At 37.5% G+C, this 15602-nt stretch overlaps 1 protein-coding gene across 2 annotated transcripts in view; it reads left to right on the forward strand.

Annotated features, from left to right (window-relative positions):
• Positions 1-15602, forward strand: part of RASSF1 (Ras association domain family member 1) — a 42015-nt gene that overhangs the window by 22993 nt on the left and 3420 nt on the right. Inside the window, exons 1-4 of one of the 2 annotated variants that reach the window (XM_058166651.1) lie at positions 897-1395; positions 13057-13161; positions 13424-13721; positions 14948-15063. In XM_058166651.1, coding sequence (XP_058022634.1) covers positions 1240-1395; positions 13057-13161; positions 13424-13721; positions 14948-15063 — 675 coding nt within the window. In that variant the 5' untranslated portion in view covers positions 897-1239. Of the gene's footprint in view, positions 1-896; positions 1396-13056; positions 13162-13423; positions 13722-14947; positions 15064-15602 lie in introns of those variants that run through there. The other variant, XM_058166649.1, reaches the window with a different exon arrangement.

Raw genomic sequence — 15602 nt, forward strand, 5'->3', positions numbered from 1 at the left:
TTCCAGTTCAGCATGGATAGTTTCAAGGTAGACACAGCTCTGAAGAATCTGGTAAGGAAATATCTCTTGAAAAGAAAACCCAAGAGGTCATGGGTATTCTAATAAGTATTAAATATGTATATATTGCAGCAACAGTGCTAGTTCATCTTTCACTTATGACAGAAAAACAGCCAAATATTGTGTATTATTACAGCGCTCTAGGTACTCCAAAAATTTCTAATTTTCCTGTCTAGTTTCCTCCTGAATCCTATAAATGTTGTATAGGATAAATGTATAAAATCCTGTAAATGTTGTACCTTGATGAAGGTATCTTTTCTTTTATGTACACTGAGAGCATATGCACCAAGACAAATTCCTTGTGTGTCCAATCACACTTGGCCAATAAAAATTCTATTCTATTCTATTCTATTCTATTCTATTCTATTCTATTCTATTCTATTCTATTCTACAGTTGGTAGACTAAAAAAAAGTGCCCTACGGCTCCGACTCTTGTTCCTAGCGAGCAGAAAGGAAAATCAATTCGGTTAAAGAAAACAAGCAAGAATAACATTGTATTTCCTCAAGCGTGCCGCCGACCATCGAAAAGAGAAGGGGGTGGGCGGAGGAAAATGACTCCTATTCCGAGAGAGCTGGAAAAAAACGCGCTGAAGACAAAAGCCAGCAAAAGCCGTGACGCCAACTCGCACGCTGGCTACTTGGACGATGAAATCACCGCCCAGCCGCTCTTAACAAGCAGGAAACGGGCGGGACTCCAGGCCTGAGCAAGCAGCAACAGACGGGTTCTTACTCGTCCAATCAGCAGGCGGGCGCGGCCGGTGTCTATTTTTCAATCCCAACGGCTGCAGGCGGGCGTGCAAAAAAGAGGCGGCGCTTCCTTCGCCGCCGGCTCCTCCTCCTCAGTCCCAAGCCTGTGGTAGAGGGCGAGCGGGAGCGTCGGTTTGGGCTAGCCGGGGTCTAAGGGGAAGCCGCGCTCAAGCCTCCTTGGCGGGGTCGGTTCAAAGGGACTCCTTTTAATGCCCCCCAGTGCCGAGAGGAAGAGGAGGAGGAGGCGGCGGTGCGAGGAGAACTAATTTTCCCGTGGCTCGAGTTCTCGGGAGTTTAATTGTTCGTGGCGTGGCGGAATTTTGTGAGTTGGTCGAAGCTGCGGCAGGGGACAAAGGGAGGCGGCGAGTCATTGGGGTCGAATAAGGAGCCTCTGAGGAGTAGAGAAGAAGCTCCCTGTCCAGTATATTATAGGGCATGAGGGAAAGTGACGCGGCGGCCACTCCGTCCTTCGAGATGACTTGGAGCAGCACGACGAGCAGCGGCTACTGCAGCCAGGAAGAGTCGGACTCCGAGCTGGAGCAATACTTCACGGCCCGTACCTCGTTTATCCGCAAACCCCACAAGGAAAAGGTGAAAGGCTCCCACGGCCCCCTCCCTCCCTCCTTCCTTCCTTCCTTCCCTCTCTTTATTCCCAAACGTGGCTTTTCTCCCACCCGGGAATCTCAGCTGGTGGTTTACAGTGTTGGTTGCGCTAGCTGTCTTTTACGGTCTGTAGTTTGGGGTGAAGAGAATCGAGCAACACCTGGATCTTGTTTTAGCTTGTAGGGTGGATAATTCCTAGAGTATTACATTTCTTACTGGCTTATTTATATTATTTGCCTGTAATATGGCATGTTCAGTTAAAAGGACTTTGCCAAAATCCCCCCCCCCACCTCCACCTAATCTAGTTAACTCACAAAATGACTTTTGTGCTGTACAGCATATTAGGAAAACAGTTGCTCTCTAAAACCAGCTGAATCCAACCATGGTTCTTTTAAGGGTATTTTATTCTATGACTTGAATGTCTGCTTGCACCCAATCAGTTATTTGTTTAACAATGGTTATAATATCCATATGTAATAGCCATGGAGTGCCTGTTTGTGTTTATTTGCTGCTGCCTAGTATCTGTTAGTTGGATGAACATATCTTTTTCTATTCTTTGAATGGAAACATGTTTCCTATCCTGTAAGTTAACAAGTAAACTTTAGGAAATCTTATTTTGTATCTTAGCTTGGTCTGCATGTTTTTGCTTTTCTATCGTGTGCTAATACAATTATTCTGATATTTCATATGATATCAATAGAAGTAGGAAAAAGGAAACTAAAAGTCATGAAGATAAGGTATTATGCGTCATTCAATAATAAATACAGTATTTATGTAAGGCAGTGGTTCCCAACCAGTGTGCCGCGGCACTAAGGGGTGCCGTGAGATCTTTTGAGGGTGCCGGGAACTTTTGAGCTACGGAGATTTTAAATATCTATTTCCTTATAAGGGTGCCGGGAACTTTTGAAAGGCTTTCCAAGGGTGCCTCAAACAAGAAAAGGTTGTGCCTCAAACAAGAAAAGGTTGGGAACCACTGATGTAAGGGCTAAATGTAATTCTAATTATAGCATGGTGTTATAATGTAGTGGTGTAATGATCATTTGTTTTCTGTTAATGGGTTGTTTGTTGATGGAGGACTGGAATGATGGAACTTTTGATGAAGTGATGCCACCAAATGAAGATTCAAAAAATTATTCCTTTAGAGTATTTCTAGCTTATTGGAAAGCAGTTCACAGGTTCTGTAGGCTTTCAGAGATTAATCTCTGTATTCAGATATTAAAATGGTATGGAAGCTATTGACACTACCATTTATAGTCTATAGTTGCTGTTTGCATAGTTCTGTCCTGTATTGTTTTGTGCTTAAGCTTGTAGGAAATACTTTGAGAATTTAATGTAGTGGTTTATTGAATTTAGAAGTTTTAGGGAATATCTTTATAGGATATGGTATGTTCACATAATATAAAGCAATACATATTCTTGCTGCACTTTCTTTAGGGGCATTAACTGGGGTTAAGGGAGACAACACAATAGAGAATGGTTCTTTTGTAGAATAATAGCTTTCAAGTAATTTTCCTTTGCTATGCTGTTGTGTCACAAAACAAAATATAGTATCTAGCAAAAGAGTTATGTTACAATTATCTGAATTGAAGGAGTGTTCAAAGAAGATGGCTTATCTTTAATTTGCAGTAACCCATGATAAGGTCATCTTAATGTCTTAATGTGTGGTACATTAGCTCAATCAGGCTTGTGGTTTAAAATATGTGAACCAAGTCTGAGCTGTTTCCATTATAGTAACTGGAGCCTTCCATATAAGGGAAGATAATGCTGCTTATTTCTGGAGGCAAAAAGTCATTTAATTCTGGCTTAGCTTTCAGCTTATTGCATTGGCAATCAATAATAGGCAGCAAAATTATCTGTTACAAGACCATAAATCATGGGTAATGGGCACCTTCAAAAGACATTTAATTGAAACATAAAACACAATCATTATTAAGGAAATATGATAGAGCAGAGTTGTAATACAGCCTGCCTGAATTAAAGAGAAAGTTGATAACACAGTATATAATACCTATTAGTGCTCAGATCTAGTAGCAAGTCAGGCTTGAGAAATAGAATTACCAACTCTGAATCCACCAGTAAAGCATCTGTAATCAGTGTGATCTCACATGATCTAATGTGCCATATGAAGTTTAATTTTGAAAATCTCCACTAGCATGACTTGTTCCTTTCCGGAAAGAACATGTCTATCTTGTTTGACCTGTGCTGGATAGAGGTAATAAATGAGAAAGCTGTGTAATAAGCCTAAAAACTGTAGGCTGACAAAGAGTTTCCCTAATGAGTCTGAAAACTGTAGGCTGACAAAAAACAAGAAAGAATGGGGTTTTTATTTATGCCCCTATCCCTGTTTTTTAGGGTATGGTTGTTAAGAGCAAATAATGAATTATGTGTATCCCTCCTGAAAGAGCTGAATGGAGTTGGGATACAGAGAATCTCATATACACATTAAAACCCATAAGCAATAAAACCAATAGTCAAAATTGTTCTTAGTCCTAATTGTTCCCTTTGCTAACTATTGATGATTTATGCTAAGTCTGCCTTAGTATATTTTAGGAAGATTTCAAAATATGTCTCTCTTCATTTGTAATATGGAAGTTGCTGCAAAACTGGCTGAAGTTGACCCTAACTTGCTTTGTGAATGTCTGCTTAATGTTATTTTTATTTATTTATTTATTTGATTTCTATACCGCCCTTCTCCCGAAGGACTCAGGGCGGTGTACAGGCAAGAATAAAACAGACGGTACAATATACAGATTTAAAATGCAGTTAAAAAACTTATTTTAAAATTGGCCTGAGAAGTAAAATATATAATAAGCTAAAAAACCCCATTTAAAATTAATTTCTAAGAATTTAAAAATTTGTTAAAATCAATTTAAGCCAGCCCCGCGCGAATAAAAAGATGTGTCTTCAGTTCGCGACGGAATGTCCAAAGGTCAGGTATTTGGCGTAAACCCGGGGGAAGTTCGTTCCAGAGGGTGGGAGCCCCCACAGAGAAGGACCTTCCTGGGGCCGCCAGCCGACATTGCTTGGCGGACGGCACCCTGAGAAGTCCTCTCTGTGAGAGCGTCTGGTCGGTGGGAGGCATGTGGTAACAGCAGGCGGTCCCGTAAGTACCCAGGCCCTAAGCCATGGAGCGCTTTAAAGGTAGTAACCAACACCTTAAAGTGCACTCGAAAGGCCACAGGTAGCCAGTGCAGTCTGCGCAGGAGCGGTGTTATATGGGAGCTACGCGGAGCTCCTTCTATCACCCGCGCAGCTGCATTCTGGACTAACTGAAGCCTCCGAGTGCACTTCAAGGGGAGCCCCATGTAGAGAGCATTACAATAATCCAAGCAAGAGGTAACGAGCGCATGAGTGACCGTGCACAAGGCATCCCGATCAAGGAAGGGGCGCAACTGCCGAACCAGGCGAACCTGGTGGAAGGCCCCCCTGGAGACGGCCGTCAAATGATCTTCAAACGACAGCCGTTCATCCAGGAGGACACCTAAGTTGCTCACCCTATCCTGATTATATCTGATTGTCACTTCTATCTCACATGAGAAAGGAGTTTCCTAATATTATAAATGAATATTATTTCATTTGACATATCCTAAATATACTCCAATGGATATTTTACAAATAGTTCCAATGTTGATTTCTGGTAATAGAAATGAATGGGGAGAAAAAATAGTAAAAATTCACCCTGGATTATAAAAAAGGAACCATTTTGTTTAACTCTGAAAATTATCAGAAATGACCCAGATATTTAATGCAGAGTGTAAATAAGTTCCCAGTTGGAAAGAGAAGCAATTATATTGGAGAATGGATGGGTTTTTTATTATAGATGCTGGTGGAAGTGTATTTGACTAAAAGCCATAGTTGCATATACGGTAGTAAGTGGTTTGTTGCATGGTGGTGAGAACTGTATATGTCTGAAAAAACAGAATAAATGAACTGAGATATGAATGTGGTGTCTAGCCTACACACACACACACACAAAAGGGTAAGAATAATATATGGTGTTGAATCAATATAGTTTTAATACAGATATAAGTGATCAGAAATGCTGGGACTGTCAATGCTAAGTGATGCAGCCACTTGATATTATACTTTACAATTTCATCACTTAGTGATGGCAATCCTGTCCCAATTGCCATTATAACATGAGAACTACCTGTATAAAATACAGGAAGAGTGAATAGGTTAGGAGGAGAGAGAAGGCCAATAATATTGTACTTTGGTGGAATTATTTCTATCCTCAAAAAGAAAGTGAAGTTTATAGAACAAGAGACAGTGTTTGAAGTGGGGTATTGATGTGATGGAAGCCGAGTGTCAGGGTTCTGACGGATGCCCTAATTAAATCATGAGCCTCGAGCTCATATTATATCAGATTATATGCATAGAAAAGGATGAAGAATGTTCTGAATAATGTTTGTGGAATACAGAGAGAGAGAGAGAGAGAGATCTCCCTAGTTGAATAGTGATAAATATATTTCAATATTTATTTCAAGAATAATAGTTGTATTCGCTTTGGCAGCACATATACTAAAATTGGAACAATACAACTGGCAAGTTCTCATGAACTAGAAGTGGTACTATAGTTGGTAGTTCTCAATCAATGGTATGAATATCACACTGAGATACAAAAATTGTTTAGATGTAACACAGTAAATAATAATGCTTTTAAAATAATACCTGTAAAAATGTAAATGTTTTGCCTTTAAAATAGTAGCATTTTGTTTCTACTATCTCACAAAACATTCAGATTCTTGGATAGTGATTAGTAAAGGTTGCTGATAAATAAAAAAAAATCAGAGTTATATTTGAAGATTTAAATGTTAATGCTAGTGTAATCTTAGGAGCATGATTTGCCATTGATTACTATATTTGAACAAGCTAGATATAAGGGTTGTATATGCTACACAAAATTTACTTAAGTACTATAAGTAGGAGCAGTTAATTCAGCCATTTTTTTTTAGAATAGAATAGAATTTTTTATTGGCCAAGTGTGATTGGGCATACAAGGAATTAGTCTTGGTGCATATGCTCTCAGTGTACATAAAAGAAAAGATATGTTCATCAAGGTACAACATTTACAACACAATTGATGGTCAATATATCAATATAAATCATAAGGATTGCCAGCAACAAAGTTACAGTCATACAGTCATAAGTGGAAAGAGATTGGTGATGGGAACTATGAGAAGATTAATAGTAGTGCAGATTTAGTAAATAGTTTGACAGTGTTGAGGGAATTATTAACATGGTCAATGAATATTTTCATAAAACATGAGAGTTATCCATCTTGGGTCCTAGAGGCAGTTTTGTATCATGTAAACAGGATATCCATGTCCCTGACATGCTGTTCTTGTGAATGGGTGGGATTCTCTATCCTATCCAGGTCATAATTTACATCATTGTCCCACCCTTATGGATTTCCTCTTGCTCTTTTCCACAGGATGCAACATTTTGCTCATTAGATCAGATTATATGCATAGAAAAGGATGAAGAATGTTCTGAATAATGTTTGTGGAATACAGAGAGAGAGAGAGAGAGAGATCTCCCTAGTTGAATAGTGATAAATATATTTCAATATTTATTTCAAGAATAATAGTTGTATTCGCTTTGGCAGCACATATACTAAAATTGGAACAATACAACTGGCAAGTTCTCATGAACTAGAAGTGGTACTATAGTTGGTAGTTCTCAATCAATGGTATGAATATCACACTGAGATACAAAAATTGTTTAGATGTAACACAGTAAATAATAATGCTTTTAAAATAATACCTGTAAAAATGTAAATGTTTTGCCTTTAAAATAGTAGCATTTTGTTTCTACTATCTCACAAAACATTCAGATTCTTGGATAGTGATTAGTAAAGGTTGCTGATAAATAAAAAAAAATCAGAGTTATATTTGAAGATTTAAATGTTAATGCTAGTGTAATCTTAGGAGCATGATTTGCCATTGATTACTATATTTGAACAAGCTAGATATAAGGGTTGTATATGCTACACAAAATTTACTTAAGTACTGTAAGTAGGAGCAGTTAATTCAGCCATTTTTTTTTAGAATAGAATAGAATTTTTTATTGGCCAAGTGTGATTGGGCATACAAGGAATTAGTCTTGGTGCATATGCTCTCAGTGTACATAAAAGAAAAGCTATGTTCATCAAGGTACAACATTTACAACACAATTGATGGTCAATATATCAATATAAATCATAAGGATTGCCAGCAACAAAGTTACAGTCATACAGTCATAAGTGGAAAGAGATTGGTGATGGGAACTATGAGAAGATTAATAGTAGTGCAGATTTAGTAAATAGTTTGACAGTGTTGAGGGAATTATTAACATGGTCAATGAATATTTTCATAAAACATGAGAGTTATCCATCTTGGGTCCTAGAGGCAGTTTTGTATCATGTAAACAGGATATCCATGTCCCTGACATGCTGTTCTTGTGAATGGGTGGGATTCTCTATCCTATCCAGGTCATAATTTACATCATTGTCCCACCCTTATGGATTTCCTCTTGCTCTTTTCCACAGGATGCAACATTTTGCTCATTAGATCAGATTACTGTGCCTGAGAAATCCTCTTTGCCCTTATACACTCAGCTTCCTATAAGTCAGTTGTGGTTTAGGCTTTAGTGGATTTCTCATACTTCATGAAAATCACTGCAGGGGAGTGAGTTTATTAAATTTATTAAAAAGCTAATCGTTCCCTATTTTTGAGACTGCTTTAATTAATAGACTAAAAAAAGAGCTAATAAAACAATTGCAAGAAAACACGTGGTTGGCTTTATTAGCATAAGAACACCACATTAAGGACATGAGCCAAAACAAAGTTGATTAAATATATAATGAATCTTTTATATATTAATGGGGACACTCCAGTCTACCATCTGTGTACAGTCCGAAGCACATTTCAGATCCCATACTCTCTCACTTGCAAGAGCTGATGCTCAAGTTGGCTTTTCCTACACTTTTCCCCTTCAGGAAAGGTAAGGATGGCAGTAGCTTGCAAAATCTGATACTCCATTACACTGCAAGCAATTGCTTCACAGTAGTACATTCCCTGCTTAAAGACATTAAGTCTTGTTTTCTAAAATCAAAGATGGTTTGATTAGGGGGGAAGTGCAGCAGGAGATAGACATTTAAGCTATTTATTTCCCACCTAACTGATAATTAGGTTCCACTAGGTGGAATAACTCCATCCTTCTCACATGTACACATATTTTGGAACTCCTGAGTTGGAAGAGGGTTTTTTTTAAATTAATTTGCTTATCTAAAAAAAATCCCAGAGCAGTATATGAAGACCTTCATGTTCACCCTCTAAAATATTTTCATAATTTTAATTTAATGATTCACATAAAACAAAAACATATCCTCAGGATGGAAACTGTTCAGATATGTTGATAAAATGGATGTTCTTAGATGCCATGTGAGAGAATGCCAGAGAAATTTCTCTGCAAAAATGGTGCTTCTGTTTTCTCTCTTTGCATGGCAGAATATTATCCTGAAATTCGTGGCACCAAAAATTCTTTTTAGGCATAACCAATCTAGATGCTTTTTTTAATACGGTTCTTCATTCCATTTAATATGGCTGAATTTTTTGTGATTTCCTTAATAATGATCAGGCTTAGAAAAAGAACCTCTCTCAAAGAAACCTTGTTAGTTTATAGTTTGGGCACCTATGTTTACAAATTTAAGGGAATTGGCAATAAACAGATTGGTGATAATCCTTTAAAAATACTGGAAATTCTAAAGAGATGGACTTCTTAGGAGTCTGGATTTTATGCTGCTCTCATACATTGTAAAACTTGTTTCAGTTGGAAAAATGGCATATAATTTTAAGATTGTCATGTTTTGCTAGTAAATCCTTGAGAGATATGTCTTGCTAACAAATTCTTCTTCAGCTCTTCTGTCTACACTTCAGCTTGTTTTTTCATTATTTGCAAAATTTTGTATCCCACCTTTCCTCCAAGGAACTTTGCGTAATTTTGTATCTCAACAGCTGTGCAGTAAACTAAACTGATTTGCCTAAAGCGACCTACAAGGATTTTAGTTTAGGATTACCACACGCAAATATTGCATTTGAATCTCTTTATCAAACTGATTTAATTATACAGAAGTCATTAAAAGTTTTTCTGTTGTCTCTCATATGTATACCATATAATTTAAGCATAAAACTATGCATGTCTTGCCTCTGAAGGATTCTCTCTGGGGAAATGGGAGCCAATCACATAAATCATTGACTCATGTGCTTACTATTGTGGTGACATAGGAAATAATTTTCAGTAATCCTTAGAGATTTCCGATTGGTATTTAATGATCTCATCTGGAATTCCCCACAATCTCCCCTCCTCCACTAGAGAATGCCAGCAGGAAAGAAGGCTGATGCAATCAGAAGCAAATAACTGAAAAGCTGGGAAAGAGAAACTGTAGGGTTTTGTTACACATGTAGGCAAAAGTTGTTTTATTTGTACCGTTCTCTAGCGTGAAAGATGAACATGGAACTAGAAATGTTCTTGTTAACCTAAAGTGTTAAATTTATAGAGTAGAAATTCCTGTATTCTTAAATTCTTAATTTAAAAAGCCTTTTAAAAGCTGGTCTACTGAATCTTGTTTTTCTGAGTAATATCTTTTTATAATAATAGAATTATGTATTGTTCAATTATTAGCAAAAGAAGGTAGAGTTATTCAGTGGTGATTGACCAAGAGCTTCTCAAGATAATTGCACCTTGCAACACATGGATTTATTTATCCATCCTGCTATCACAAGACTGTAGTCAGTAGCTATATATGAGACATCCCATTATCTCAATAAATACAGTTCAATCCCCAACAGTTAAATACATAATCAATTCCCCCGCTAATTTAGGGACCAAGGCTTGTCTAAAAAAGGAAGGTTTAAGTGCAGCTGTTCCATAAGTAGGGACCGCCATAAAAGAAATCTTACTTTCTGGTCTGTGCTCTTGGTCATTTTCTGCCATTGCAGACCTTAAGTATTTTATATAAATGTCCTTGCAGGATGGGCTGACTCAGATTGTTCCTTCTACAGATTGTTCCTCTGCCCAGGAATATATCTCATTTCTGCCTACAAGTAGTCCTCACATAAAGCTGGGACTGGGAAATTTCTTTCATTAAATGACATAGTCATAATACACAGTGTCACATGACTGCTGCTTAGCTACAGAAAATCTGACACTCCTGGTTATTGTCATTAAGAGAATCACCATGGGTCATTAAGCAAAGACTTCATATGGTCACTATTTGCAACCTCCTGCCAGAAGTCTCATTGACTTTGCTTGCAGGATACCAGAAAGATCACTAACGATGATCATGGGACCCTGCAGCGTCATAATTGTGAGTAGAGTGCCCAGTAACTATGTGACAAGAGTCACTGGGACTGATGTGAGTATGAAGACCATCGGAACTGCCACTCATTCAGCATTCGAAAGTTGCTGAATGACTAGTTAAACAAGGGCCAGCTGTATTTGGGCAAAGAGGGAAATTCTCCTCCCCCTTTTCTCCTAATAGAACTCCTATAATTGTTTCACAAATTGAGTGATTAGCTTTTATGAATATTGTATGCTTCCATATCTGGAATTTTGCTCTCCTTTGATGACTCCCTGCCCCATTGTTACAATATTGTGAAAAAATCTTAAAGATTAATTATCTTGCTTTAAAAACAAAACAAAGGAGCATGTGTTTGTAACAGTAATATACAAATATATTCAGAGACATTGTTTTCCAATGTCTTGCTATGTACAGCAATAACACAAAACAAGACTTCATGCTTATAGGCAATGTTCCTATAGCATGCCTTTTGCCATTCCTTTTATGGCATGGTATTAGAGAAATAAGAAAAAAATAATGGCAAGGTAGTAATTAAAACAAATTTATTTTACATTAGAATAGTCTCAACAAATTTTGCAGAAATAAGCCTCTTTAGTTCATGGTTATCTTTACTAAATGCCAGTTTTGTAGCTGTTGGGAATTTCAGGTGGTAGCAAGATGCTGTAATTTTCAGGAGTAATTTTAACTATTTCTTCTGGCTTTCTTGTGGCAATAGAACTCTGGCTGGCAGCCTGCTGCATATTAATCATGAGACTACAGTAATTAACTCTCATATAATTCGGTTTGATGTAATATCAAACAAAGGTGTGGTATGTGATTATTTCAGTTTCTCTTGTTACGCCCAATGATGATACCAAAGGATTTTGTTCTCTGCTTTTTACAGCTGATGCTGGGAAATGTGAGATTGCTTCAAGAACTATAGCTCGGCACAGTGAACTTACGCCTTGAGTGAATAAAATAATTGGTGGAGTAAAATGTAGAATAATGACTTCACCTGAAGTAGAATAATGTAGAAAATGTAGAATAATGACTTCACCTGAAGGGGGAGCTGGGGTTGGGGTTTGGATCTCAATATCATATTTTATTATACTACTTCTCGCTACTTATATTATTGTAGTTAACAGCTATATTGTCCAAAGGAGAATGCATCTGGTAATACAAAACTATTGTTTACATGTCTAGATTTCCAAAAGAAGCTTAGATTTTGCCAGAAGCGTTTTTAATAGGGCAGAACCTTGGTTCATATGCTATTTCCATTGTAAATTGCTTTATTAGCATGTATCTAAACTACATTTTGAATCCAGAGAGTTTCAAAGAGCAGTTTCAGTCTTAACAGCTTCTTAGAGCTTCAGACATATGTTTATCATTTAAATTCCCATTTAGATTTCATCTGTAATGGTTATCCTGGTTAAATGAGGCAGGGGAAGCTGTCTGTAGGAAGCCTGAAATAAGGTTGTATAAAACTAAGTATTAAAAGCAGCTTTATAACTTTTTTAAATGAAGGTACCGATAAAGGAAATTATAGCATGCTCGCTAGAAAGTACATATACATGCATATATTGAGAGGCTCTTATGTATTTCAGCTTTGCTTTGGTAGACATACCCCCTCCTTCCAAAGGTAATAACAAGATTTTTGACTTTATGCAGATTGCTGTAGTAATTGGAAGCAGTTGCTTACATCCAGATACATAAACTCAGTGTGAGGGAAAGTATATCTGCTTTCTTCTCTGTTAAAGGAGGCTTCCTTGAGCATTGGTAATAGCAAAAACAACTGTAAAATGATATTGGAACTTCTGCTTGGAGGAAAGGCCTCTGCTATATAAGAAACAGGAAGAAAAGTTGAATGTGTGTCTATGTGTATACTTTACCTGTGGGAAATAGGATGTTCCCCATCGATAGGTAAACAAGTTTTTGGAGTTCTTTGTGAATTTCAAGTAAAATATTCTCATTACATCACTAAAATAAAGCAGGATGAGAAAGTCTTACTAAGAAATCTTTCTTTTCAAGAGCTGTGGTGGCACAGTGGTTAGAATGTAGTACTGCAGGGTAATTCTGCAGACTGTCAGCTATCTGCAATTTGGCATTTCGAATCTCACCAGGCTCAAGGTAGACTCAACCTTCTATCCTTCCGAGGTCGATAAAATGACCCAGATTGTTGGGGGCAATATGCTGACTCTGTAAACTGCTTAGAGAGGGCTGTGAAGTGGTATATAAGTCTAAGTGCTATTGCTATTTTTCTCCTTTGCATTTTATTTTTTCTGAGATAGACTAACTAGACAAATCTAAATTTATTGATTCTTCTGCAGGATGAACAGATTGACTGGGAGAAACCCATTCTGTCCCAAGCTGACATTGAACAAAAGATAAAAGAATATAATAGCCAGATAAACAGTAACCTCTTTATGAGTTTGGTAAGTTTCAGAACAACTGTAACTCAAGGCCCCAATCATATTCCTACATCTCAGCAACAGAGCCCTGTGTCTTCCCTTAATCACTAACTCAGTCATTTAAAATATTAACATTGAAATCATTTCATAGTAATAATTCCTAGATGCTTTTAGCAAACAAAAGTTCCATTCAAACCCTCTTTTCAAATGTTGCACCCATGACTCTTTTCAAGATAATTTTTTGCTGGCTTCTTTGCCCAACTCAACTGTTCTTCTATTCCTGTAGAATAAAGATGGATCCTATACTGGCTTCATTAAGGTACAACTAAAGCTGATCCGGCCTGTGTCAGTACCTGCCAATAAGAAAGCACCCTCAATCCAGGACACTAGGAAGAGTTCTGTGCGCAGCCAGTCTGTAAAGCGCCGAACTTCATTCTACTTACCAAAGGATACAATCAAGCATCTGCATATAATTTCTCGTACACGTGCCAGTGAAGTCATTGAAGCCCTGCTCAAGAAATTCATGGTTGTTGACAATCCCCGCAAATTTGCCCTCTTTGAGAGAACAGAAAAAGATGACCAAGGTATTCGATCTTTCCTTTTGAACTTGTTGAAAAAAACCAACATGTAACTCATTATAAGTTGGATATATCTTAAGGACCATATTGAACAGGGAATTTGCTTGGTCAGGGCCCACGGAACCAAAATGAAAGGGCCCACAGAACCAAAACAAATCCTCTTGTGTTACAGCCCTCACCTTCTAGAATGCTTCTCCATGTGAACATAGCAGACATAGCAGCCTCCTTATGGGACTTCCCAAAGACTATTAATTTTATTCTTCTTGAATAGGCCAGTAGACTGGGAAAGTTGGGAAGTTTTGAGGACAGGATAGTGTTTTTTCCTTTCCTCTCCTCTCCTCTCATTATGGTTTTGCTTTAATTGTGCTGTAATTGTGAATCACTTGAACTGGGCAGCAAAGGAATACGTTTATGAGGGACAGTGTTTTACTTTATTTAAGCTAGTAAGAATGATAGTATAAATATCAGGGTGATGATCAAAATATTATACAGGTATCCTCCACTAACAACTACAATTGAGCTAACATTTTTGCTGGTAAGCAACAAAATTTTTTTGTTATTTAAGTAAGATAATTGTTAAGTGAGTTTTGCCCCATTTTATGACCTTTTTTGTCACAGCTGTTAAGTGAATCACTGCAGTTGTTAAATAACATAAGTGAATCAGATTTCCCCATTGATTTTGCTTGTCGGAAAGTAGCAAAAGACGATCACATGACTCCAGGACATTGTAACCATCATAAATACGAGTCAATTGCCAAGCATCTGAATGTTGACAACAGGGTCATAAGTGTGAAAAATGGTTATAAGTCACAACAGTGCTGTTGTTACTTTGACCAGGCAGGAAATGAACTGATATAATTTGAGAATTACCTTATGAACCAAGTTCATATTGAACAAGTTGAAAAATAAGAGGTTGAGAGAAAACAGACCATAAACCACCCAGGGCAAGTTTATCTTCAAGATAAATGAACAAAGAATTTTAATGAAACTTAGTGTTTGTTTAAGAGTGTTCTTATTCTTGTTAATTATATATCAGGGCTGAAAGTCAGCTGGGAGGAAAAGAAGTCAAATCTTTAATTTTTTCCTGCTGCAGAATTCCCTTGTGAGAAAGTTTATAACTGATGTATTAACAGCCTCTTCCCAGAAGAGAATAGATTGATTTGTCTATTTTACTTAAATCTGTGCTACCTGGAAGACTCAGTCATTCATTTTCTTCTTCTTTCATGTGTCAGTATATATCCGTAAGCTTTCTGATGAGGAGCAACCGCTGTGTCTCCGACTACTTGCTGGTCCTAATGAAAAAACACTCAGTTTTGTTCTGAAGGAAAATGAGACTGGTGAAGTCAATGTGAGTATAGATACTGATGTGTCTAAAGCTTATTGTTGAACGTGTGACTAAGTACAATTAATTACCTTGGCAATAGGACAACCTCCATAGCTATTTGCTATCTAGCAGCTTTTGTCTTGACCTCAAGAGATAGAGAATGGCACTGGCCTTGATCTCCTAGTTCTAGTTGCATGGTTTTTAATAATAGTGTATACAACTGCAATGTACAAAATGTTACGGTCAGAGGTGGTATTCTGCAGGTTCTGACCAGTTTTGGAGAACCGGTAGTGGAAATTTTAAGTAGTTTGGAAAACCGGTAAATACCACCTCTGGCTGGTCCCACCCACATCTATTCTCTGTCTCCCAAGTCCCAGCTGATCAGGAGGAAATGGGATTTTGCAGTATCCTTCCCACAGAACCAGTATTAAAATTTTGAATCCCACCACTGGGTGTGGCACAATGTTTTTTGCAAGAAAGCTGCCCTTTTTTGGAAAATTACAGCATACAAAAATAATAGTACAGAAGAAACAAACTGGACTATTTAACAGTTGTAATAACCT

This window comes from Ahaetulla prasina, chromosome 2 (assembly GCF_028640845.1).
Source record: "Ahaetulla prasina isolate Xishuangbanna chromosome 2, ASM2864084v1, whole genome shotgun sequence".
NCBI classification, from domain to species: Eukaryota; Metazoa; Chordata; class Lepidosauria; order Squamata; family Colubridae; genus Ahaetulla; species Ahaetulla prasina.